The sequence below is a fragment of the Netta rufina genome (genome assembly GCF_964035555.1).
Source record: "Netta rufina genome assembly, chromosome: 25".
NCBI classification, from domain to species: Eukaryota; Metazoa; Chordata; class Aves; order Anseriformes; family Anatidae; genus Netta; species Netta rufina.
The window spans coordinates 7,251,745-7,277,391 of record NC_140149.1 but is presented as its reverse complement, the minus strand read 5'-3'; the positions used below and the strand labels follow the sequence as shown (position 1 = coordinate 7,277,391).

The 25,647-nt window shown below is 45.7% G+C and overlaps 1 protein-coding gene across 1 annotated transcript; it reads right to left on the bottom strand.

Moving 5' to 3' along the window:
- Window positions 1-260: 260 nt before the first annotated feature.
- Window positions 261-8,108, bottom strand: DRD2 (dopamine receptor D2; the record flags this gene model as incomplete). Its single annotated transcript, XM_084301477.1, has 7 exons — window positions 261-454; window positions 975-1,314; window positions 1,955-2,041; window positions 2,977-3,167; window positions 3,810-3,946; window positions 4,927-5,036; window positions 7,827-8,108. The coding sequence occupies 7 exons, from the start codon at window positions 8,106-8,108 to the stop codon at window positions 261-263; spliced, it is 1,341 nt and encodes a 446-aa protein (XP_084157603.1).
- Between the last annotated feature and the right edge of the window lie 17,539 nt (window positions 8,109-25,647).

The window sequence follows — 25,647 nt, the reverse complement described above, 5'->3', positions numbered from 1 at the left end:
CTCTTAGAAGCGCCCTTAGTATCAACGTCCTGGAGTCCAAAGGTCACCTCAAGGGGCAAGAGAACCTCCCTCCCGCCTGAAGGTCCTCATTACGTCCCTGCCAAGAGGTGCCTGGGCACGGCCCTGCTGTGGCACTGCACTCCCCATGCCCAGTGCAAGAGCTCAAGACCTCTCCACGGCTGGTCGCTTGTCTGTGTGCGTGAATGGCATTGGATTCTTTTTTCCCCTCATTCTTAAAAATGTGGTTATTGTTTTTCCTTCTAACAGTGGAGGATCTTCATGAAAGCTTTGCGAAATTCAATATTGAAGGTGGTATAAATAATTGGGTTGACAGCACTGTTGACATATCCAAGCCATGTAAAGGCGCTGTACATTGCTGGGGGGATGTTGCAATCGCAGTGCATGTTCAGGATGTGGGTGATGAAGAATGGGAGCCAGCAGATGATGAAAACACCTGGGGGAAAAAAATAAACAGATTGTGACTGCTGAAAACTGGAAAATTTCTGTGACTGAGAACAGCAAGCCTCCTGTCTGTTTGCTATGTCTGTCTTCATTCTGAGTACCCAAGTAGCAAAGAACTTATTTGCTGATCTAAGTAGACTGGTTACAATAAACAAGATCTGTCCTGCAGAGGTGCCAGCTTGTTGCAGAACTACTCAGCCTATTGTGCCGTAGCTATACCAGAAAGCACAAGGGCTTTCTCATCCATGCCTTTTGGCCCTTTTGGCCATGCACACCCCCTGCACCTGGACAGCTTTATGAGCCCCTTGTATAGCACTGTGTGCTGTTCCTGGCTGGGAGGGAGGTAGTCTTCCTCTCGAGGGCCACACTGACTGATGCATGCGATGTAACTATTTATGTGGAGGCCTAGGAAAACAAACAGTCCACACTGGACATTTGAAGTGGATGCCCTAATCCTGGGTAGCTCTTGGCTTTCTGCAGGACCACGAGACAAAGCCAACGTGCACTCTCACCAAGTACGATGGCTAGCATCTGAGTGGCTTTCTTTTCCTTCTGTTGTGACAGTTTCCTCCTGTTCATAGCCTTGAGAAGAGTGGTCCTTAGCTTTCCATTGGGCATAGACTGGATCTCGAAGACCTTGGCTGTGTGGGGGTTTTCTTTGGCATGTCCGTTCTTCTCTAGTTTCCCAGGGCTGCCCAAGTGTGCCTGCAGGGTTGAGTTAGTGCCCCGATTAGAAGCAACTGGCACAACCAGCTGGTGGTTGCTTGGGGCTGCTGGTTTGATGGTGGTTTTCTCAGGGGGACTGGTACTGGACACCATCTCCATTTCCATCTCCATGTGACTCTCTGCCTCCTGGACAAGAATCAAATGCCCACAACATGAAGACAGGTAAATATACAGGGAGCAGCAATGAACATTTCTTACAGAGAGAAGCTGGATGATGCTGAAAAAACAACCAACCCTTCTTCTCCCTCCCTACCTTTTTTGGTAAATACTTGAAGAAACAGCTATAAATCATTTACACGTAAGGATACATTTGATGAGATCGACAGAACGCAGACAATGACTCTGCCTCCTGTATTGCACAAGGAGGCTGAGAATTTGGAGACGCTGTCTCCACTCCCCATGTATTTTACTTCAGAATATAGGTAAATGAAAACAAAATCAACAAGCAAAGCCCAACATAGCCAATGCAGTCTAAGACTTAAAATAAATAATAGACAGGAGAAGAAAATCAAAGAGAATAAACGTTAAAATGTCACGGCTTTTATAGCTGATCTTTAGGTGAGCTTAGTCTGGCTTTTTGAGCTCTACGTTAAACCCCCTGGTTCACTCTAAGGAACAGGAAGAATATTTAAATTTTTAGATTGAACGGTAACCTTTGTTCTTAGTTTATTTTCTCCCACACTGCATAAATTCATTTTGTGTCCTGAGAAGAGACAAGGGGAAAGCTAAGCGCTCTGAAAAGCTACCACTTCTCTTTAACACTCACCACTTTGCGCTTATTAACTTGGAAACTCCCATTGGACTTCACAATAACTGTGCAGAGCTTCACGTCTTCTGGATGAGTGCATTTGTCCTAAGGGGCAAGCACCAGCTCAAAGGTTACACAAGCAGATAGTAATTAGGAAGGGTAGCTGGTAAGGGAGGCGAGTGAAAATACAAACACAGGGCATGAAGCAGAAATTAATCACTCTGACTACGGTGCTAACAGAAACAGAAAACCACCCTAGAGAAGCAGTAGTGGAAGCAAGTATCCCTTGTGCTTTTTACCAAATGAAGGAAGCACAGACGTCTGATTATGTTTCAGTCCACCTTGCCTTGCTGCTTCCTCTCCTTGCCATGGCCCTGGCCTCTGGGGCTATGTGGGCTGGAGGTAGCACCTTGGGGACTACATAGCTCTTCTAGCTGCTTTGCACATGCTGCAAGAGTAGAGTTTTGACTGCCTCACACTAAGCACGCTCAGCTGGACTCCACCAGCATCATGCCACTCACATGCTTCATGAAGTTGTGTCGTGGTTTAACCCGGCATTTAACATAGCATTCTACCAGCTGCTAGGAAGAAAATTAACTCTGTCATAACTGAAACCAGGACAGGCTGCTTGCCCTGCAGATGTCCTGTTAGCAGGGATGGAGCTTGTACCCCAGCCATGCAACTGCCTGCCACTGAACTTCTGCATCTGTCAGCAGGGCTGACTCGGAAGGTGGCACAGCTTGTAGTCTGGGGTGCCCAAACTCAGCAGAGGCAGAAGAATGCAGTCAAGTTAACAGAATGGCTCCTAATGCAGACCTGCTGGAGCATCCCTGTGAAGCACCAGCCTGTGACCCAATAATCCAGCGTGTGCAGCTGGGCCTCCCAAACAGCTCAGGACTCAGCTTTCACCATTGCAATCCAGTATCTCACATCCTGAAGACAGCCTTGTTTGGGGAGAGGAGGAAGCGCTTTGGGGATGAAGTGGAGGAGGAAAGGGAAAGGATGGTGGCAGGTGAGCACAAGGCCGAGGGTCTGGTTACCTTCAGCGGTGCCTGAGTGTCCGAGTCCAGGCCGTGGCTGCTGCGCTTGGTGTTGACACGCTTCCTGCGCTTGCGGAGCACGATGTAGATCTGCACATACACCAGCAGGGTGACGATGAAGGGGACGTAGAAGGAGACAATAGAGGAATACACGACAAAGGCAGGATTGGCAATGATGCACTCATTATCATCTGGAAGACAAAAAGTTTGGGGCTCACTGTCCCGGTTGCTCTGGGCTAGCACCAGCTTCCCCCTCCTTTATCTCTGAAGAGGGGTACCCAGAGAGTGGGGGCGCACCACATCAGCCAGAATCAAGTTCAAGGCCAGCAAACCTCACATGTATCACTGGCAGTCACACACAGACCCCAGAGCCCTGGCTATTTCTCAGACAAAAACTGAGAGCCTGCTGATGCCATGCTGTTTGCAATCCCGTCCTCCCATGAAACTGCAAGCTCAATTGCCATTTCCATTCTCTCCTGTCTCAATGAAGACATTTGCTCCATGCCTTTCCTTATTATGTTTTAATGCAACACAGATTTGTTTTTTGTAGCAGACAAACATTAATGTGACATTGACCAGCATCGTGTAAGCTTCATGTCTCTGCAGATCCAAGGCCTCTACCACCCTGGTATGGTACAATGAGAGATGAAACAGAACCAGCTGGCATATCCTGGACTGCTGTGGGGAGGGCATACCTGAAACAGGGATGGATGCATCCCAGGACACCTAAAACCGGACTCACACCTTTACTCCTATCTTGTAACAGAAGACTATCTGGGGAGCTAGTAAAGCCAGGTTGATGCCAATAGCCATCTGCAGGTGGCATAACTCACCTGCGGTGTTGAGGCCAAACAGGAGAGGGCAGGAGATGGCAAACGAAAGCACCCAGACCACAGCAATCATGACGGTGACCCTGCGCTTGGAGCTGTAGCGGGTGTTGTACAGCATTGGCATCGCTACCGCTGTGTACCTGCAGAGTGAAGACACAAACCCAGGCTTCGGTTATGCTGCAAGTGCCAACAAGCTTTACAGGAAAGCACAGCTGGTTACTGTGTCTGAAGGCTTGGAGCAGCACAAGAACACAGAGTGAATCAGGATGCTCCATCTCCGACATGTCCACACTCCCTGCTTTGGAAGGCATGAGGCTGGGGTCTGGTCAGCACAGCTTTTTTTCTAATACTCCTTCCCAGCTCCTGCCTGCCCACTGCTCCATCACTCACGCTTACAAACAGAAGGACTGAACTAGTGCAGATACACGCAGACAGCCATTTACATTCTCGGGTGGTGTTTCTATGACTGTTTCTGAAAGAATCCTGCTCAGACGTCACAGAATGTTAGAGATTGCAAAGGACCTTGAAAGATCATCTAGTCCAATCCCCCTGCCACAGCAGGAACACCTAGATCACATCACACAAACACATCCAGGCAGGTTTTGAGTGTTTTCAGAGAAAGGGACTCCACAAACCCCCTGGTCAGCCTGATCCAGTGCTCTGTCATGCTCAACATAAAGAAGTTTCAGCTCATATTTAAGCAGAACCTCCTATGTTCCAGGTTGCATCCATTGCCCTTGTCCTTTAATTGGATGACAGCAAGAAGAGCCTAGCTCCATTCTCCTGACACTTCCCCTTTACATATTTATCAACATTAATAAGGTCACTTCTCAGTCTCTTTTGCTCCAAGAGGAAGAGACCCAGCTCCCTCAGCCTTTCCTCATAACAGAGGTGCTCTTCATCACTGATAGCTGCCTCAGCTGTGCAAGCCCAGCTGCAACCCCATCACTCTTCAGATCTTGTTTAAAGCTTTCGAAATGAGCCCTGCTAATTCCTCTCCCAGAACACTTTCACCCCTTGAGATAAACCTTTCCCACATATTGCTGCCAGTCCTTATGTCTTTTAAAAGACCCCCAGGCCAAGTAAAGGTGGCCATGGGTTGCCGCCACAGAGCCCTCACCTGTCAATGCTGATGGCACAGAGGTTGAGGATGCTGGCAGTGCACATCATGACATCAAGGGTCATGAAGATATCACAGTGGATCCGACTGAACCTCCACTCGCCAACCACCTGCAAACAGAGAAAACATGGTCAAGTTGCAGCTGGAACCTGGTTGCATTCCATCAGTCCCATACTGAGCCAAGCAGGATTGTTCACTGATCCCTTTGAGCACATTGTTCTCTCTAGACTAAAGGTCTCAAATGATGGCACTGCCAGAAGGAGAATCATCCTAACCATCCTCTAGAGCATTTCCCTGAGGGCTAGTGGGGTTTTTATCCTTCTCGAGTCCAGCCTGTTGGTCTGTATAGCAAGCTGCACAGCCCAAATGGCAAACACAGACCTGGCTCCCATTGCAGTGAGACATGGGAGTGCAAGTCTCCTCAAAGGCAGGGAACTATGCAGTAACTTATGTAGGTCTCTGAAGCGTTACAAATAAGAATCAGAAAGGAAATACATTAATTTTATATGACAAGCAACCCCAAATGCAATTATAGTTTTTTGTTAGACACTTATATATATATATATATTATTATTATTATACATAGCAAAGATAAGTAATAGAAAAGCAGAAGGTTTCCTTTGTTTCTTAGTTTTAAAATTGGGGACATAATTCCTTGCATATCATTTCTTGTGAACAAAATGAATTTAATGCAGACTGTGTGGTGTTTTTTTTTTTTTATGTCTTATATGTTGCAATAAATACAAATAATTTATGATAACTCTTCTTAGTTTCCAGTAGACTTTTTCTTTTTCCATATCTCGTTGTTGAAACCAAACTTTGAAAATAAAGTTTAATAGCAATTATTAGGACTACTGTATTTGGCATGTGATGAAAAAAGTATATTTCCCTCTAATAAAAATAGAGCCCTACTGCATTTGAAAATAGAATGAATAAGATATCTATTCTTCGGTTATTTCTGCTCTGATATACATAACCATAGGCAGCATGAAGAAGAAAGAAAGAATGACTGCATTGAAGCTTGAGTGACAGATGAACACTCAGTGATTTAAAAAGCACTTGAGACAAAGTCACATCAGTAACTTTGACTAGAATTTGCCCGAAGGCAATGGTTTCCAGCCAGATAGAAGCCTGTGCAAAATCAGTTTCCTGAACTCTTAAATTTGAGTTTATGGAAGATGCTGCAAACTACAGCAGTTCTTTCTCTTAGTGCTTTCATTTATGTAGGGGAAACCTCAGAAGTTTGGAGGTAGGAGGTTTGTTTGCACCCAGAAGGATTTTTAAAAGGATTTTCTGTCTTTTGACATTCATTTCTGCACCACTTTGTGACACAAAGCCTAAAACCCATGAAGATATTTACAGAACAAAGGACAGTTTTGATTTCAGGTTGCAGAGCCAGCGAGGCACCATAGTGTGCCTAACACACATCATGGCAATAGTTCCTTCTCTGTCAGCAAGCATCGTCAGGGGTTCTGTTGCTTCAGGCTAGCAGTAGGTTTAGCAGAGTGTGGTTATGAGCAGAGAGTGTAGAAGTCCATCAATAACGGCAGCAATCTAGAGGGCTGAATTTGTCTCACTTTGTGGATTGAGAAATCTGAGCTTCCTGGCCCATTCCATGCACATCTGAGCGCAGAAAGAGGGGAGCATCTTACATCATTTCTGCTTTACTCTTCCACCTTATATACGACGTGTCTGAGAGACTCATAGCCGGCCCTAAGAGCCAGAGCTCCTCACAGCATGAGCCTCTGCTTAAAGTGGAGTGTTGTAAAAGAGAAATACAATAGATGAGTGTAACTAATCCCAGAGGCATTAACTACAATCACAACCAGCCTGTGGTCATGTTAATACGCTTTAGCACATGCACAATGCTTTACATTTTTAAAGTGCAACACAAACAGTAATTAACTAGAGTGATAATTAGTGTTGTGGTTTCTCAACAGCCCATATCATGTCAGTGGGCTTGTTTTGCTTCGCATTAATACTTAATGGACTGATTGATTATGGCTTCCACTGCTCGCCTCTCTGTTTTATCATTTTCTCTCCTAAACAAATGCGTGCATATAAATTGTAAATTGAATGGAGTCTTATGGTTTCACTCTTGGTTATGATGCATGGTGTTCCAGCTCCTGGCTGGCTGAAGAACGTGGGCATCCCAGCAAGAAGAAAGAGTAGCTTCTCCTGCTCTTTTCTCTAGAGATGTATTATGTTTTTTTTTTTTTTTTCATGCTATTTACTGTTGCAAGGATAATTTGCTGTCAGGTAAACAGGTAGCAGTCTTGGGAGTATTTGGCTTTCACACAACACTGTGCCACTCAAATATGGCTCTGTATGCAGAAGCACAGAGCTCTTTTGTACCGAAGCGATGTGCTAACAGCAGGAATGTGACAAGCAGCTCACTTGTGATTCTGTTTCTCATATATTGTGACATAAAAGCTCTGGATTTACATCCTACTTCTACAATTGCCTGCTCCTCTTACTACAGTAGTCCTTCAGAAAGAGGTTTTGGATTACTGTTTGTTGCAGTTTTTTGAATGCAATACCCATGATGTAGTTGCAGATTCATTCTTATGCTTGGGAACGTATGGTTTGCCTGTGTAGTTTTGAAAATAAACCTGGTGTCCTTCCACTCTTGACCCCTACATTTATTGGACAGATTTTCAATGTGATTGGTTTTATCGTTCAGCCCCCTAAACAGCAGTGTATTGTCAAGTGAATCGGTCATCTGTTATTATGTCCACTTCCTGGCAAGATCTGATCAACTGTTAGGAAATGTAAAACACCTTTGTCTGGTGAAAATTAGGAGGCCTTGAAATAGCTGATGTCTGGGCTGTTAAAACTTCCTTCTCTCCATTCACTTGCCACAAACACTCAGTACTGTGAGAAACATCTGGGCCACCTACCTCCAGATAGACCACCCATGGCATGACCAGAGTTGCTACCAAGAGATCTGCCACTGCCAAGCTCACAATCAGGTAATTTGTGGTTGTCTGAAGGGCTTTTTCCCTGGACACAGCCATACACACCAGCACATTGCCAAACACAATAACGAAGATGAGGAGGGTGAGCAGCATGGCATAGTAGTTATACTGAGGCTTCTGGTCTGCATTGGTCTGGTTGAGTGGCTTGCTCCAGTTCCTGTCCCCGATGTCACCGTTGTACCAGGAGAGGTTTAGGGGATCCATGAAGGTAAATGTGCCAGGTCCCAGCTCCACCCTGATGCAGAAAAGGTGTTGAAAAAACAGTCAAAAATAAAGAATAAAATGGCCACGCATGTGCTACCTCACTCCTGGAGTTCCCCAGATCCTGCTCCCCCTTCCCTGAGTTATGTGCAGATGGTTAGTGGACTGGAAATGTGATGAAGAGCCAGAGGGGAGGCAGAGCTGGTGGTTAGGTACTAGGCAAGGATTCAGGAAGTTCGCTTCTACTCACAGTTCATCCCCAGGTTTCTGTGGTGTGGGATATCAGTTGCTCTGTGCCACAGCTAGTTCAGGCAGAGAGCTTGTGATCTTTGCATCAGCTCTCCTGACATTCCCTGTCTGCTAACTGCTCTATGTTAGGTGCACAAGCTTCAGAGCGGATGAGCCATGACCCAGTAGGTTTATTTTTCACGGGGCTTTAGACTGGGTTCTGTTTATTTATTTATTTATTTGTTTTTCTTTTTCTTAGCTTTTTTTTTTTTTTTTTTTTTAATTTATTTTTCCCCCAGCAGGGAAATAAATAAATAAAAGAACCATGGGCTGAATTGTGATGAAGATAAGACCTGACAGAGCAGTTTGGAGTTTGGAAATCAGTGCTGGGCCATGCCTGCCTTCTGTGGATCTCCTGGTGAGGCTGCAGCACAAAGGGGAAAAGAGGAAAAGCCCTGCCTCTGCAGCTCTGGCACTGGGAGGACTGGTCACATCAGGCAGCTGGGGCACCATGGCAAGTTGTCGTCTTGTTCCTGGCTGCTGGCTGCATGCTGCATGCCCCTCCTGGTGTAACGTGTGTGTTTAAAAGCAAAGGGTTGTGGTCTCTACCTGAAGCAGTCATTCCATCAAGAAATGGTGATGTGTCAGAGAGCACGGTTAAACAATAAAGGCAAGAGCTGTTTAGAAGCAACTGGAGATTTTGGTTGCTTTGGATTTGAAATTTCAGGTTTGAGAGATCTTGAACAGACTTCATTTCACTGCTCAGCACTTCCTAAAATCAAGTATTTCACATTTCTCAAGCTGCATCTCCATAAAGACCACTGTGATGTGAAAATCTGGCCATGTTCTCAAGACACCCTACAGCAGGCCATTTCATTTTCTTAATAAAAGACAAAGCGAATTAGATTTATAAAGCCATGCAAGTGATCACAATAGCAAAACATTTGCAAATATCAAATTCACCTGGGAACAATGGTTTCTTTATGTTTCACTGAGCTTTTGTGTGCTTTTTTCATTCAAAGAACAATTTGTATAATAAACCCTGGAAATTTGTTGCATATGGGTCCTTAATAGCTGATAATTCAAAAAGTGTCTGTCTGACAGTGCTATCAGCGGCACTTGATAGCTCTACAAATGTCTTCTTAAAAACTGTCAAAGTGTCAGAAATTAATTAAATGTTAGCTTATGTGACTCAGAGTGAAGGGGAAAAATCAATGCTAAATGCAGCAACAATTTTTTCTTTTCTCCCATTGCCCTTTGATAATGCAAAGCTATCTACAGAAGGCAGAAACATGCATAAAATGCAGGATGGAGAAAAAAAAATCAGGAACATAGAAAAGTATCTGAAAAGTATAAAAGCAGTGGAATGACTTGGTATGTGCAGGATCAGCCCCGTGGCTATTCCAGCGCCTGAGCTCTGACTGCAGTTCATTTCCAACCTGATAACTCCACAAAATTTCAAAACCACAAGTCAGGTTCATTTCAGAACCCAGAAGAAGTGATGTGAGAGGGTGTTTGCTCCCAGTGGGAGTCACAAAGAACAGCTCGGGCTCAGTTCTGGTTTGAGGAACAAAAACAGCTCAAGGTCGTGCACATCCCTTCCCTGAGCACCCTGCCCACGTCAGTGGCTTTCGCATGAAGTTCATGGTGTATAAAGGCAGAAGGGCTTCACGCATTAAAACTACAATGCTTTCATTTGCAGCACGTCTTGCAGAGGTGTTTTCAAGACCATTTTGTGCAGGCCACAGTGGCATCATATTGATGAACAGCAAGGTTATTTTGGAGTGCCAAGTAATAAGACAACCTTGTGCCTCTCCTAATTCTGTGAGATGGCTTTGGTCTGTTGCAGCTTTTAGCCTGGTGAAAAAATGAGAAAAGCATGGGACTCCTTTTGATTGCAAACCCATCTGCACCACAGAACTGCTACACCAGCCACCAGCATCCTCAAACTTTGTTTTCATTTCAGGAAAGAGTTGTGAAATGAGGATGTGGAGGATCTGTGCACAGCCAGTCTGCTAGGTCCAGCTATCGGTGATTGACCTGGCAAGTCTGGGGGGATATTGAAGACCCTGAATAAACTGAACCAAAATGCTCTTCCATTTTCCTCTGTAGATTCTGCAAGATTTGTGTTTTTTTTTTTCTTTAAGTAGACCTATCAATACAGCAAATATTTTTTGTTTGTTTGTTTCTCTTTTTCACAAGGGCTTTGTACACTGGAATTTTTAAGTTTTTGGATCTAGAGTCGTGACACATTCTCAGCATCTGCAAGTTAGGGTAACCTGATGGATGCTGCCTGACATTTCCTGATGAGACATTTGCAACACAACCTCTCTTTCCCTGATGCTCAGATGGTCAATTGAAGGTTTATCCCATCAGCAAACCCCGGGTGTGTCTCCCATCCACCCTTCCCAAACCCACTGTCAGGCGAGGCTCTGAGCAGCTCTGCTCTGTTTTTCTGCTGTGGTTAGACAGAGAGATAAGATCAGCAGGGAATTATTTTCCTTCTCTCCACAGTTTCACAGAAACAAACAATATCACAGGAACAGAAGCAAAGGCTGGAGTTTGTGTAAGGCTCTGTGGAAGCTGCCGGTGGGGCTGTCTGGCAGTGCAGCTGCACTGCCTCTGTGCTCCTGCAGGCAGCTGGTCAGCACGGGAAATGCTGAAAGCTTATAGCTGAGCATGGGAAAAATGGAAAGGTTTGGTGATTCGACTAAATATATATATGTGGGAAAATAAAACACAAAATTCCAAATATTTTGTTTGAAATAAGGGAACTAAAATGGCACAATTTGTGATGGTGTAATTAAAGGCTGTACCTAGTATGTATCTATATGGTAGAAAACAACAGTTACCTGCACAACTCTGTTAACCTCTGTTAATTCCTAACTTTGGACAGTTTGCGTTTTCAATCCTAAAAATAACCTTAATTTCTCTCTGGCATCAGTTGGCAGTGTTACAGTGGCCATTAGAGCATCTCGTGAGACTTTCAGTGCTGCGGTGTGGAGCTCTGCTTCTTTTGCTGCTGACAGTCTCACGGCAGCACTTTAAAAAGCTGACTCAGAAGAGAGTGCTTTGTCCAGGCACCTGCAGGCTCTTACAGAGGCTGAGGGAAGGGGCCAAAAATGCAGAGTAAAGGAGATATCAGGGCACCTTGCTCTCCCTGTGGGACCTGTGGAGTGTCAGCAGCCCCAGGCAAAGCAGGGAACCTCAGGGGTCTGTCAGTGCACAGACTCGGGACGTGGGTGGGGGTAGAGTCCTGAAACAGAACAAATTATTTGGTGAATTAACGGCGGCAAAGCCTCTTTAATTCCCACTTGGAGTCCGCACAGACTGTGAGCGTGCCGGGGTAATCCAGCTGCGGATTTGCTGAGCGGTCAAGGGCAGGACGGAGCAGCAGGGTCACAGCCTTGCACCTGATGCCGCAGCGCAGCCGTGTGCCAGCACCACCCAGAGCATCTCTGCTGCCTTCCCCTGCATAGGACTTGTGTGTGGCGAGCCCAGACTGCTCCCCACTACACCAGCTTCCTTGAGAGCCTCCGGTTGGCACAGCCTGCTGGGGAGCTGTTTGCCATCCTGAGGAAATCAGCCCCACGGGTCCACATGCATCCGGGTGGAGGCTGTGAGCACAGTTTTTCTCCGCTCTGTACCTAACTCCCTGCTCTGTTTGGAGACAAAACTGGAAATGGATTTGTTTTCACTGCAGGTATTTCTCCTTGGCTCCTGCTGATTGATCAGCTCCTTACATTGTGGCAAACCGACGTTGCCCTGGTGCTGGTGTGCTGCTCAGCACTGGCAGCCCCAAAGCCATCTGCCTGTTACACCACAACCCAGGCCCCAGCAGCCTTTGTGAGGGGCTGAGCTGCTCTGGGCTGCCACAACACGCAGCCAGTCTTTGTGTCTTCCTAAAAAAACACAAAGGCTGTGCCCCAGCACAACACATCTAGGGGGATGGAGCTTCGACAGTCCCTGCACTGCTGCCTGCCAGTGCCTGCGGTGGCTGAGCTCTGCGCAGACCCACCAGCAGCACAACGACAAAACCCACCAGCAGCAGCACCCCGGTGCCAGGGGCTCCTCCTGCAGCCCCAGAGCATCCCCTGCCTCCCTTCCCAAGACTTTCCTTGCAGCCACATTGCCCATTTCCCCCCGCAGCAGCTACCCAGAGGTGCCCATCAGGTTACCGAGCGCTCCAAAGGCAGCTGTTTCACAGAAATCGATGTCTAAGTGATGTTTGCACAGTACAGTGCCTCCCTGAATATTGTCATTTTCCTCGGAAATTTTGGAATCAGTGGGCCACAGGGAAGCTGTCAAACTGCCATCCTTTCTGTCCTGAAGATGCCTCTGGATGCTGTTTACTGGGTTCCACCGAGAACGCTACTCAAGCACCGCAGTCAAGGGAAATGACATGCTGTGGTGGAGGAGGGAAGTGGTGGAAGAGGAAGAGAAGGGAAACTGGTTTAGAAGAGATGTTTTGCCTCCCTGTTCAGGAGCACTGTGCAAGCAGTAGCCTTAGCTACCTTTGCACCTAGAGGTACAGAGACTGGAGACGAAGATATTTTTTTGGAGCTGAAATCTAACTCTTCAGCACCACACAGCCTTCGTATCTTCCCTTCATCTCCTTGCAAAAGCTTCTTGAAAAGCTTCCTCCTCTCCTGCCTTCCTCTACGGGTCCCCACTCCTCAAGTCCTTTGTTATTCAAAATCCAAGTGCACAGCATTTTAACCACAGTTATTGTTCACTTCTGAGTCAGAAACCTTGCTGTTTCACCTGGTCTTGTGTAATACCTAATTGTGTCTTCCTACTAGGAAGCTCCACCAGGAGCATGTGTAAAGAGGCAGCTCCTCCTATAAGTGCCCAGAACTAAGGGTTTGACACTATGGGGTGTGGGGTTTGTTTTCCTTTTTCTCTGGCAAGATCTAGTGAAAGGGAGGAATTTGGTGATATTCTCCCCAGAGCAGAGGAACTGCACATACACCTTGCCTTAGCATGTCTTTCTGCCAACAAAATGCAGGTTTTGTTTCCAAAAAGGCCCTCTCTTCATTTGAGACCCGCAGCTTCTCAAAGGCGTTTACCAGAACTAACTTGGAATTTTCCAAGTTTACCATTTTTAAATTAAAATCAAAAATAATGTTAGCAAGAAAAAGTTGTGTATTTTTTTGAATCAATGAGGTTTTCAGAACACATCAAGACTTCAAACCTGTCACTTCTCACATTAAAATGAAAAAAAAAATAAAACTTAAGGAACATAAAATAAGTGCCTGCTCTGAAATTTTAGTTCAATCACACTCTTTTCTTTGAAAAGCTTCAACTCAAGATGGTTTGGTTATTCAAATTTGGAACATATTCTTTGAGTATTTCTAGGGATTTGATCCTCTATCACGATATGGTAAATCCTGAGCTGTTCCTGCCCTGGGGAGGTTCCCCAGCCTTGCAGTGGCTGCTCCAGCTCCCCGGCAGCCACTGCTGCTGGCCCTCCTGAAGGCAGGCTTGGCAGTTCACAGGCATCTCGAATGCAGAAGGGCACTTTACATTGCAAATCAGTAGATTTCCTTCCAAAGTGGAAGCACATATAAATAGCTTCCTCCAGCAATCATCTCCTTCCAGAAAACCCCATCCCTGCCTTTACCCACGTAATTTGGGAGAGGTTTGGCTCCCGCCTGGCAGGCTGCTGGGGCAGAGCCATTGATTCCTGTTACTCTGGAAGAAGACGTGGGTACAGGGCGAGCTTTAATCCTCTGAGCATTTGGCAGATTAAGAATTTTGCAGGCTGGAGCTGCTCCAAACACAGCCCACTTCTTGAACACTTCTCAGCTTGGTGGAAAGGATGGGCAGACAAGGATTTAAATCACTTGTATGTGCTCTCAGTTCTGGACACCCAGCCAGACACTGCACAGACCTCGATTTGCAGTTTCAAGGCTGAACGATTCCCTTCCTAAAAACAAAGACCCCTTCCAAAGTCCTCTGCCAGGCACACCCAAAAGCTAATTGTGGGAACCACCAGGTCTTGTGCTGCGGGATCTAACCAAGTCTGCAGCAGCCACAGATAAGGCTGTGAATTAATAGGGTGGGTATCGCACATCGCTTTACTCCAGTGTTCTCACAAGGAGATCGCTGCTGTCAGCGACAGCTCTTCTGACTAGAAAGGCATCGGTCCCAATTAATTATTGCATTAGTACAGACCTAACATCCTGTTTTGTACAAAAGGCCATTTTTCCCTAATTCTTTTATACGTATACCAATGCTAAATCTCTGACTAGAGACTCTGACTAATCTAATCACCTCCCAGCCCTGTGATGCTGGTGATCCTTTTAGATTTTGTTAGACATTTGAGATCATCCTCCACTGTCTGCAAATAACCCTTAATCATTGGTAGAGCTAATTGCATTATTTCTGAGGAAATGAAAAGGATGAATCTCCTCTCTCCCATCTGCAGGAGTTATCTACAGAGGTGGTTGAAATGTGAACAAAATGTTTATTTAAGTCCTGGTTAAAATGTGGCAAATGGTGAAGGATTTTAAAAATTACTTGGTTCTGCCTGTTTAACGTACACTTCACATTTTGATGCTTGGTATTTGAAGAGTATAACTTAATTTGATTGCAGAAGTAGATTGTGTTAATTCCTCGGTTGAATAAACAATTTTTCCCTGCAGTCAGGCTGCCTGTGTTTATGCAGCACCTAGCACAAGGATGGTTCAGCACCGAGGCCTTCAGCCACACTTTATTAAAAGTAAATAATAATAATTCAGATTGAGGAGATCAAATATTTGCCTTCCACTTATGCCACCTAACATTCATTTAACATCTGCTCTTTTCATTGCCACTCTTGTCACTAAGATTGTTTGCAAAACTGTTTGCCAAAAGAAGCAAATTCCAAAGGAAAGGGGAACCCTTCCCTTCCTTTCCCTTCCCCTTTTTCCAAGATTTTGTGGGTGTTTGAACTGTACGTGACTAATAGTTTCCATGAAGCCCCTTTTAATAGACTCTTTGTGCAGGCTCGAGGCAGCTGTGTCAATCACACAGCAGATCCCGTGACTCCATCATCCTCTCTGTGCCATTTCCCCATGTCTGAACCTTTGGGGTACCTGAGATGAATTTCTGCCCCGTCCTTCCTTCCAAGTGGGCACAAAGGGCAGCCACAGCCAGTGCAGGGGAGGCGAGGAGGCTCAGTGTATTCCTCCCACATCAGCCAGTGCTTCTCAAATTTCACATCCTAATGATCTTTAATCAGTTAATCCCTGACCCAAATCAGCTGCACCTAAATCAGCTTAAACCCTGACTTCCAGCACCCACCTTGCTCAGCTGTGCAAGCAAAATGTAAGTGGAAGCAGGACGCAGATCCAGGCTGGGACCTGTCCTGTCACATCTCCTGGCACACAGCAGGCTCTCAGCCCCCAGGAATGGGGCTGGATCCTCAGCACACCGGCCTCTGCTGCCCTCGCAGTAGTGCTGGAAAGGGCTGGGAGGGATGCTGTGGCTCCTGCTCTGCACCACGGCTGTTCCATGGCACACATTTGTCCGATCATCTCAATCCAGCCTTCCCGAGCATCTTCCAGACATGCAAAGCAGCACATTCCCTTTCTTACGAGCAATATACGTACAGCAATAATGCTGTGGCATTATCATGTCCCCCTCCTCATTCTGTTCAGCCGGCCCATGGAGGCAGGGATCTTATTTGCTGCTACTTGTTGGGATATAGAAGCACGCATTCCAAGAAGAATTATTGCTACTAGGCATGATTTCCTTCCCACTGGGAGCTTTGTCATTATTTCAAATGCATTTGGCCCCCAGCTCGTGGAGCAGAAATAGCATATGTACTTGGATCTCGAGCAGACATGTAAGGGAGGGAGAGAAAGAGCTACATGCAATATTTAAAATAAAACTCGCCTGGGAGTACCAGGGCATTGATTGGGAAAAAAAAAAAAGAAAAAAAAAAAAAAAAAAAAAAGAGGAAGAAAGAAAGAAAGCACATAAACTGTACAGAGAGTGAGCCTGCAGAGAGTTACCAGCATCGGGACCCTCTCCCTGGTGTTCCTCACCCTGCAGAGGCTGGGGAAGGGAATTGCTGTGCCTGGCCGTGATGCTGAGGCAGCGACACCTCGCTGCCACCCCTCCTGTCCCCGGGGCACCCAAGGACAGCCCCTCCTGCTGGCACACGCAGCGGCGAGGCAGGCTCCAGAGGACCCAGGCGCCTTTCCCCCAGCTTTTGGCTGAGCTCCTGGAGATGCGATGTGACAGGGGGTGTCATTCGCAATCAGACAGCCCCGTAAGATGCCGGAGGTGCCCCTGCCTGGCTCCCTCGCTGGGATCCTGGGAGCCAAGCGCTGCCCTGTGCCCTGCTGCAGCACCCAGCGTCCGCGGTCCCAGCCTCTCATGGAGGCAGAGGGGTGGAGAGAGGCCGTCCTTCATCCCGCAGATGTCTCAGGATGGGATTTCAAGCATGGCCAAAGAAATTAAATGTCTTATTGAACCTCTCACCAGCTTGATTTCAATGTTTTCCTAAAGGGCAATGCTCCCCTGGCTGCACTGAGCAGGGTCAGGAGGAGGGGAGGCTGTTGTCTGTGATGGGGGTGCATTTTTCTGACTATTATGAACCATTTGCCTGGTGTCAAACAAGCTGCATGAGAGCACAGGGGGTTACACCATGTGTCAAGTGCTTCCATGTTTAGTGGAATTTGGTAATGGGAGGGCACAGCCACCTCCTTGTGCTCTCAAAGTCCAAGAGATGCTTGATTCCCCGAGTGATCTGAGGCAGTGGGGTTTGAAACCCACAGAAGGTAGCTCAGGAGGCCAGCTTGGAGCAGCCGCTGTTGACAGAGCTGCTCGCAGGAGCTTGGCCACATGAGTGCTGGTTTTAAAGCCATGCTGGCTGCAGATCTCGAGGCCTCTTCCTGCAGCCCACCGAGGTGGAGGCTTTTGCCAGTGCTCCTCTGGCTCTCAGCACACTGAACAGCCACTCTGGGAGGTTTTACCTGGTGGCTTTCACGTCCTCTGCGGAAATTTCCCCCTGCTGTGAGCCATTAATGTACAAGAGGCATCAGTATACACAAGAGCCATTTAGCCCTGAAAAGTTAGTAAACCGAATTGGCGGAACAAACACCGGGGGAGGATGAGAAAGGAAACATCTTAGCGGCTGCTGTTTACACTGCAAAAATGCCTCAGTCCCCAGGGACCGTCCCCCCCAGCTCCCCTCCGTGCAAGCGAGGGAAGGGAGAGAGCTGGGGATGATTTGTGCACTGACAGCTCCTCCGGTACAATTCCCTGGGTGCAGCTGGAAAAATCCCATGGCTGTGACCATTGTACCAAAGCACTGCCTAGGTGCCCACCTAAGACAGCAAGGACTTGGCTTAATCCAAAACTTTTAAATCATCCAGAGCAAACAGCATCCATAAGGAGTTCAATTCATGCACCCAGCAATCTGGACCTGCTGTAGTTATGATTTCCATATCCTTTGCATATTCATTTAATCCAGAACGTCATTAATGGGGCTCCAGATAGTCATGAATATTTCCATCCTACCTCAGGGGGAGCAGATACTCTTTCCGATGAAACATTACGAGGAGCCACTAATGTTTTTAATTATGGAGTGCTTGGAACAAGTAATTGTGACAGCTAAAGCAAGGCTAAACCCAGTGCTATCTTCAGGGGCTGTTTTATTCATCAGCACTATAAATAAGGGAGCAGTGACGACTAAAAGCAAAGTGTGCATGGTGTGAACAAACACGCCCTGTTTGCTGAAGGTGAAACAAGCGGAGAAGTCCAAGGAAAACCTCCAGCAGGCAGTAGCCTTCCCAACAGAAATGCCTGGTAACATTGCGAGAAGGATCATGTTCTCCTACATGCTCATCCTGTCCCCTTCATCTTCCCATCAAAGCTCAGTCTTGGCATCCCCTTCTGAAGAAATAATTTGCAGTGAGGTTCAAAGGAGGTTTTAATTGCTGTTTTTGACCAGACCCGTGTCTGATTCTTCTCTGCAAACTGTTGTGTAACAGTACGGAAATAACAGTGAATTTTCTCCTAGTGTTAAATATTTTCTCATTTGGATAAACACAAGGCAGAAGAGTGGAAAGCCTCAGTCAGGAACGTGTGAATGTGCCATCCCTCGCCCATGTAAACCGGCCTGCCTCTGCTGCCTCGCGGTGCTGCTGCCATCTGGGGCCTCTCTGCTGCGTTTTGCAAGGCTGAAGCAAAGAGCAAGCACCAGCACTTATTATTTGGTTCTGAACACACACACACAAACGGGATGGGTTGGAGGGGAAACTACTGGTTTCCCATATCCAGCAGACCAAATGCTGAGCTGGACAAATTCTAAGCCCTCTTCCCAGCTGCCATTGCTGATAAGGCCTCCTTTCATTTATCTCGGAGCCTCTGGAGTAATTGATGAGAACACTTCCATTACACCCCTCCATATATTCAACATCTCTTTTTGCCTCAGGGACCTCTCAGCTCTATTTGTTTTGCTGAAACTTGGTACATCTGTCCGAAATCACACCTACAGCAAGGATGGAAATCTCATGAAGTGATAAAGCTGCACCTCTCCCGTTGAGCAGAGATGAAGGAGGATGTGGAGCAGCAGCGTGCCAGGGTAGCAGTCTGCACAGCCTTGGAGTGAGTGGTTCTCTCCAGGAAAAACAGAAAAACAAACCAAAAAAAAATCAACCCACGTCTGTAAGTAACACAGCTTGCTGTGTAAGCATGGGTTGCTGTTGTTGTTTCTGACTTGAATTTTTTGCTCAGCTGCAGGTCAGACACATTCATCGTGCTTGAGGTGCTGCCACACCTGGCACGTGGAGAACATCTGCATAAAAAGACCTTTGGGGTGAAATGCTGGTAGAAATGGCCATTGTTGGACTGTCTCCAGCAGATATTTAGTCACTGCTTTTCTTTATTATTTCCTCCGAATGTTCTTTTTTTTCCTTTTTTTCTAAAATGTATTTCTTGTTTCTATAAACTGGGAGATTTTGTGTGTTTGTTTCTGTGGCCTTCTGAATCAGAAATTCAGCATTTAACTGAATTGCAACGTGAAGTACCAAAGGATCTTAACTATATTATTACCCCTTTTCATTGTTTTCTGTTGCTGTTGTAATTTCCTAATTGATTCTTCTTTCACACTAAGGGAAAAAAAAATCTACAGATAAATAAAAATAACACTTGGAAGGATGGCAAAGGAAATTGCAAAGGAATAGACATCATATGTAGACAAACATCCTCCTACATAGCGAATAATTGCACAGCGTCATCGCATGGAGGTCTCTTTTCATTAGTAAAGCATCTTTCAAAGGAAATGCATATGGCTCTATTTTAGAAAGGATATTTGGGCTTTACTGGTGGTGTGGAACAAGGGGATGGTAAAACCCTAACGATGGAGATGGCCTCCCTTTTAGGACCATTAATCTCTGTCAGAAGCTCTGAACCCAGTACGTTTGCAGCTAAACAAAACGTTGGTGAGGAAATATTACTGAATTTGTACTGGGGAAAAAAGCAAGTGAGAAAACCTGTGAGAAAAGGGATTACTTTCTGCAAAACATTGATTCAGATCAACTTCCAATGAAAATGGTTTTGGCCGGGAAGTTTTTGGCAAGCCCTGGCTGTTACAGCCCTGCAGAAGCAGTGCCGTGGCTGGGGCACCAAACCAGCCTTGTTCAGCGAGTGCTGCCTCCCCCCAGCCAACCTGCTGAACGAGCACATTTCCTTTTGCACCAAGTGTAGCAACATCTCCCAGTGTACTTGAAGCTTTCTGAAACCACGTCGGTGGCAGCCAAGCCCTTGGTACGATGTGATTCCCAGCGTGCCAGCTGTAAAAGAGTACCAGTAACCCTCACGCCTTAATAACCTCCTCTTGCTTCTGTACAGAGGTCTGGGGTCCCCAGACACGGATCGTGGCCAACGCGAGCCACACTCTGTGAATAACAACGACCCCATCCGAACGACACGCAGAAACCTTCGTAGCACAGGGATTGGGATGTTGACTTTGTGATTCCCCTGTTAGTCAGATAATTAAAACCTTCCAATTGTTACTGTCAGTTTGCCATTAAAAAGCACAGGCAAGGAGCTTACACATGGCCAGCTTGTTCACACAGTCCGGGTGTGCCGAGGTATTCCTGTATCACCACAAACACATTTTTAAAGCATCCACGGCCCCACAGGCGTTATAAATGATGCACTTACTGGGACCAGGGAGGTTCTTGTTTAATTGTATATATGCCTTTTTTTTTCCTACTTTTAATGTTTTTTAAATTAATAAGATCACTCTAACCGAAGCTTCTCAAGCTGGCTGCAGGCACCCTGCTCTCTCTGATGTGGGAGAGGGTGAGATTTCCAAGCGTGGAGATAAGGCTCTACCTCAGAGGTATTCTTGCCTGGAGTGGCCACCAGAGCAAGCAGATAACAAGGTTAGACATCTAACTTCAGGCTTCTGCAATCCTGCAGATAATCACACTTCTCTGGATTGTGACAGAAACACGTGAAAGCCTGAAATATGCAGATAGGGAGGTGACTGGAGGTCAGCAGAGTGCCTGCACCAGACAGAACCATAATCTGTTCCAACTCCAAATTGTCTGAGAAATGTAAATAGAGTTTAAGGCCAGTGCTCAGCTCAATTACTTGTTCAGACAAGTAATTTGCAAGGTGTAATATATGAAGTAATGCATTTAACTTTTCCGAGACATTTTCTCAGTTCTAGCATCCCGGGGAACATGATTCAAAAACCTGCGATGTCGGTGAAGAGTTCATTTTTCTACAAAGCTGCAAATTGTGCAGCACATCCTCAATAGTGTTGATTTTGCTGATACATCCACAGCGCTAGCAGTTGGCAACCTGAAGCAGCGAGTAAAATCAAATACATGTATTTATCAGCTAATAAGTGTGTTTTCAGCTCTTGGGGCATCTCCGATAGAAACAGCTGAGGCTACAGAGTCTGGGATAAATAATGGAACACACACAGGAAGGGAGGTGTGAATCAGAATGAATGGTAACTGCTAGGGCTGCACAGTCACAGCGCATTTCACTTAGTTCAGCAGGGCTGCGCTGCACTCTGATTAGCCCTCCCCAGACAGCAGTGCACAGGCCGGGTGTTTATTTAGCTCCGTTCGAAATTTGAAGTGTGGACGTCATCCCCATCACCCAGGCCTACCTACAGGGCTCGGCACTGTGCTGTGTGCCTGCCTGCCTTTATTGCTCCTCGCAGTCTCTCTCTTTCTCCAGTGCTACATAACACATCAGGCTGCATTTACATTTTCTGAATGGACTAATCACGGCTCTCTGCTTTGATAAAGAGTGTGCAGCCTCCCACATAACCACATGGAAACCAACAGGGAAGAGTAAACCAGAAATAAACCCTTTCTAGGGGGCTGAGAGAAAAATACCCACCAAGATAATTGGGAGGGATGTACAGCAGAGAAGCAATTGAACACATAGTCACATCTTTAAAAAAATTATAATGCTAAAAATATCCCGGTGAAGGACAGCAAGAGAAAACATGATTGAGGTGGAACAATTGGTAGGGGAGGTAATACTTATTAGCAACCATTTTAGATTGAATATAGGTTGGTTTTGTAACAGCACAAGGAGTGATGCATCTGACAGGACTTAAACAATTGCCTCCCCCTTCCCCAGAGAAACTAGTTAGCAACACTGGCACAAATTAATCAGTCTCATTTGTGCGCGCCTAAAGAATTAGCCAAAGCAAATGCAGTTATCAAAAGTTTTCCTTTGTAAAATACAGCAGCATTAGACCCCAGACAAATCCTTAGAGATCTTTCCTCCATACATTTCAAACCTTCATGTGATTTAAAATATAGCCTACTGTATTTTCTGCCTGTAGCCTTACAAGGATAACAAGGAGAGATGAGACAAAGTTCACCTCGTCCAGCGTCCTTTCTCCAATGCTAACCAAAAACTATTGCCTGGGAAAAGCATAAGGATGAAGCAAGTGGATGTGGTGTTTTTACAAGCACTCTCTCATCATACAGCAGTTTCTATCGCAGGCATTCACTGAGCAAGGGTGCTTTCTATGCGTTTATTAACCACTGGTGGATTTCTTTCCCTAGGAATTGATATTGCCTCATCTCCCCTTAAACCTTAAACTTCAACAACATTTAGGAACATTTAGCATCCTGTGGCAAGAAGCTTTACAGCTAAATTGCATGTTATATGAACGTACTCCCCATCCTGCATCTCCTAGCTATGAAAAGTCAGCTGTGTCCATGTGAGAAAGCCAACACTCATTTCCAGATTTTGCTAAGTGTTCAGAAGAACTTTGTGCACAGAGGGTGAAATTGGAAAAGAGTTATTATGAGGTGCTTGTAAGGTTCATGAGCCAAATCCGTCTTATTCATATCTGAAGAGCTACAAACACTTGTGCCTTTTAAGATAAGTATTTTTTTAAGTTCCTTGTTCTATTAGAGAATTTGTATGTAAGATTTGTCAAAAATATTCTGATTTACATAGAGAAGTGTATGAGAAAAAGGGTAAGTCAAGCAAAAGGTTGTCAGAGATGAGCAAGCAAAAGCTTTGTGGAAATAGAGTAGGGCTTAGAAGTGCATTGCATGGCTTCGTTCACACAGTGGAGATAAAAACATCCAAATGTTTCCAAGTAATATGAAATTCTGCTCTCTTCTGGAGGAAGATTGATTTTGTAAGGTTTGGTTGGTTTTGTTTGTTTGTTTGTTTGTTTGTTTCCCATCGAACTATTCCCTGCAGAAGCAGCTTCAGGAGATAATTCTGTGTAGTACCTCGGATGCCAAGGATGAGAAAGCCTCAGGGTAAGGCAGCTCTTATCTGCTCCTTGGGGTTATTAAAACCCCAGGATGATTGGGCTGTTACACAGTGTGGGCTCTCCCCTGTCCAGTGGGACTGAAGTGACCCATTTGGCAGCAAGGGCCTTTAAAATAAGGCAGTCCCTTTTTTTTTTTTTTTTTTTTTTTAGTCCAGTGGTGAACACAGAGGCACCCAGCATAATTATGCTTTCTGAGAGTAGGTTTTACCATATAGACAGCAATTCCCTGTGGCTTTTTGAGACACGTCAAAATATAGGCAATATAAACTCTTTAAAAACAAATTTGAATCCCAAAGTTTAAGTAAACAGAGCGTGGGAGCGTGGGATTTTGGTTGTTTTTATACAAAGGTGTGATTTTAGAAGAATGCACAGGAAATGGTAGTAGCTACGTGCAGGGCCTTTCTGTTCATTGCAGCCTGTGCCACTGCTCAGACCTTTCAACCTGACTGCAGAACTCTGCTGTTCCCTTGCAGTTGCGTTCAGCAGCACGTTGATCGCTCCTGTTATCTATTGACAGGTGCCTTTGGTAATGGCAGGAGCAACCTGAGTCTGCTGCCCTGCGAGGATGTGAGGAAGAATACAGCAAACCCGCAATGAAGTGCCATGAAGGGAAGCGCTGAGTGTCTTTTCCAGGCAGGTGTCTCCTCCTTCAGCCAAGCTGGGAAGGATTCAAGTGCAATCTCCGTGCCGGCTGCCATGCATGCAGTGCATGCAGAGTGAGCGGACGGCCAGCTGTGATCCCCTCACGGGTGGAGCACATGAAGGAAATCACCTTCCCTTTGCATGTTTGCAGGGATGGAACCTTCCCACGTCAGTGGGCTGCACGAGGATTTGGGACAGGGTGAGGATTTGGGATGGGGCTGTGCAGCAATGCCAGGACAGGCACCAGGTGACCACCTATCTAATCATGACCTAAGCTTTCAGGCAGAGTATAGGAGTGACACAGAAGGAAAATGCATAGGAAAAAGGAAGCTGTTTGCTTGCAGATATGATCCATGTTTGCCTCAAGTTGACCTGTACTATTAACCCAGCCTCACCTGCTTTCTGGAGGTTCACGTAGTTCCCTCTAGGTCTGCAACATGCACTTCTGCCTTATGAATGCCACGGTGCACCAAGCTGAAGCTGTGTTACACTCAAGCAATCCCAATATATGTGTGCCTATGGGAGTTACATGCAAATGCAGAGCTCAGGAGGTTATACACCATGGGGTTGGGTATGCATGACTGCATGAAGTACGTATGGGGGGCTTAGAATCAGAGAGTCATAGAATATCCAGAGTTGGAAGGGATCATCAAGTCCAACTCCTGCCATGCTATGTGACACATCACGTAAGGCAAATCATTTATATCAGCTGATTGTGGCTCTACAGCTACCTTTATAAATATTAAGGGGAAAGGCAGTGTCCAAACTCACACCGGTAGAATCTGTTGATAGATGGTTATTCCTTCCAGTTTTGCCATTTGTAAGGGTAGAGTCCTCCCTTCTTTCTTCCTCTATGCACCACGTTTGCCTGCCATGCCATCCACTGCCCATGCAAGCAGCAGGTAATCACAGACTACACAGATCAGTGGAAATACTTTCACAGCAACTCTGCTCAGAAGGATGGCACATAAAGAATAAAGGTTCTAAAGAAGCAGAATTTATGCAGCATGAAAAAGAAGATAAAAGGAGAAAAAATACACAAAAACTACAGAGTTTGTGCTATTCAGATTTCTTTGTTGGGGCTCTTTACACTCCTCTGATGGATTTAGTAATATCGTCAATAGACTTTTTTTTTTTTTTTCTAAATTGCTACAAAAAAACACACGGGCTTTTACTTAATTTAAGACGTGAATTCTGAACACCATTGTGTGGTTAAAGAGGAACAACTAAATGAAACACTGAACATGAGAGAATTGTAACCTATGCTATTTTGCAGTGAATTGTCTGTGCGATCTCTTTGATGAGTTATATCATAATTTCGTGGCTGGTTATTTATAAAACAATAAAGTTATTTTTTTCTTTTTGACTCCAAACCCTACTTGCAGAGCAGTGATTCATGCTCCACATGCTGCTAGCTCTGTGGCTCCAGGCTCTGCATGTGCGTAAGTCAGGCTGAGGAGACTTGACAATTAACATGTGAGGATGTGTGATCTGTGTAGAAACCACCTACAGTCAACAACTTGCAACCAAAATACTTCAGTGCTCACTACAATACAGTGCTGACCCAAAACAACCCTTCTGTCTGCCTCCCTGCCCCAACTGCTTGCTTTACGCCGTTTGCAAAAAGGCAGATGCAACTTGTAGCTGAAGGACAATGGCAAATATTAAGGTAGAAACAGGAACGATTTGGGCTTCCTTCATGCCACGGACGTTATTCCAAACCTCACAAAAAATCTCTTCCCAGTATTTAAAGGAGCATTTCTGACAGCCTGCTTTTCGGGGCTTTTACTGGAAAGGGTGATAGGCACGGGTCTGCCGTGCTTCACTGGGAAAGATAGCTCCACATCAACAGTGGTGCTGGGAAGCAGAGAAAGGACAGAAGCTTTGCTTTACGTAAAAAAA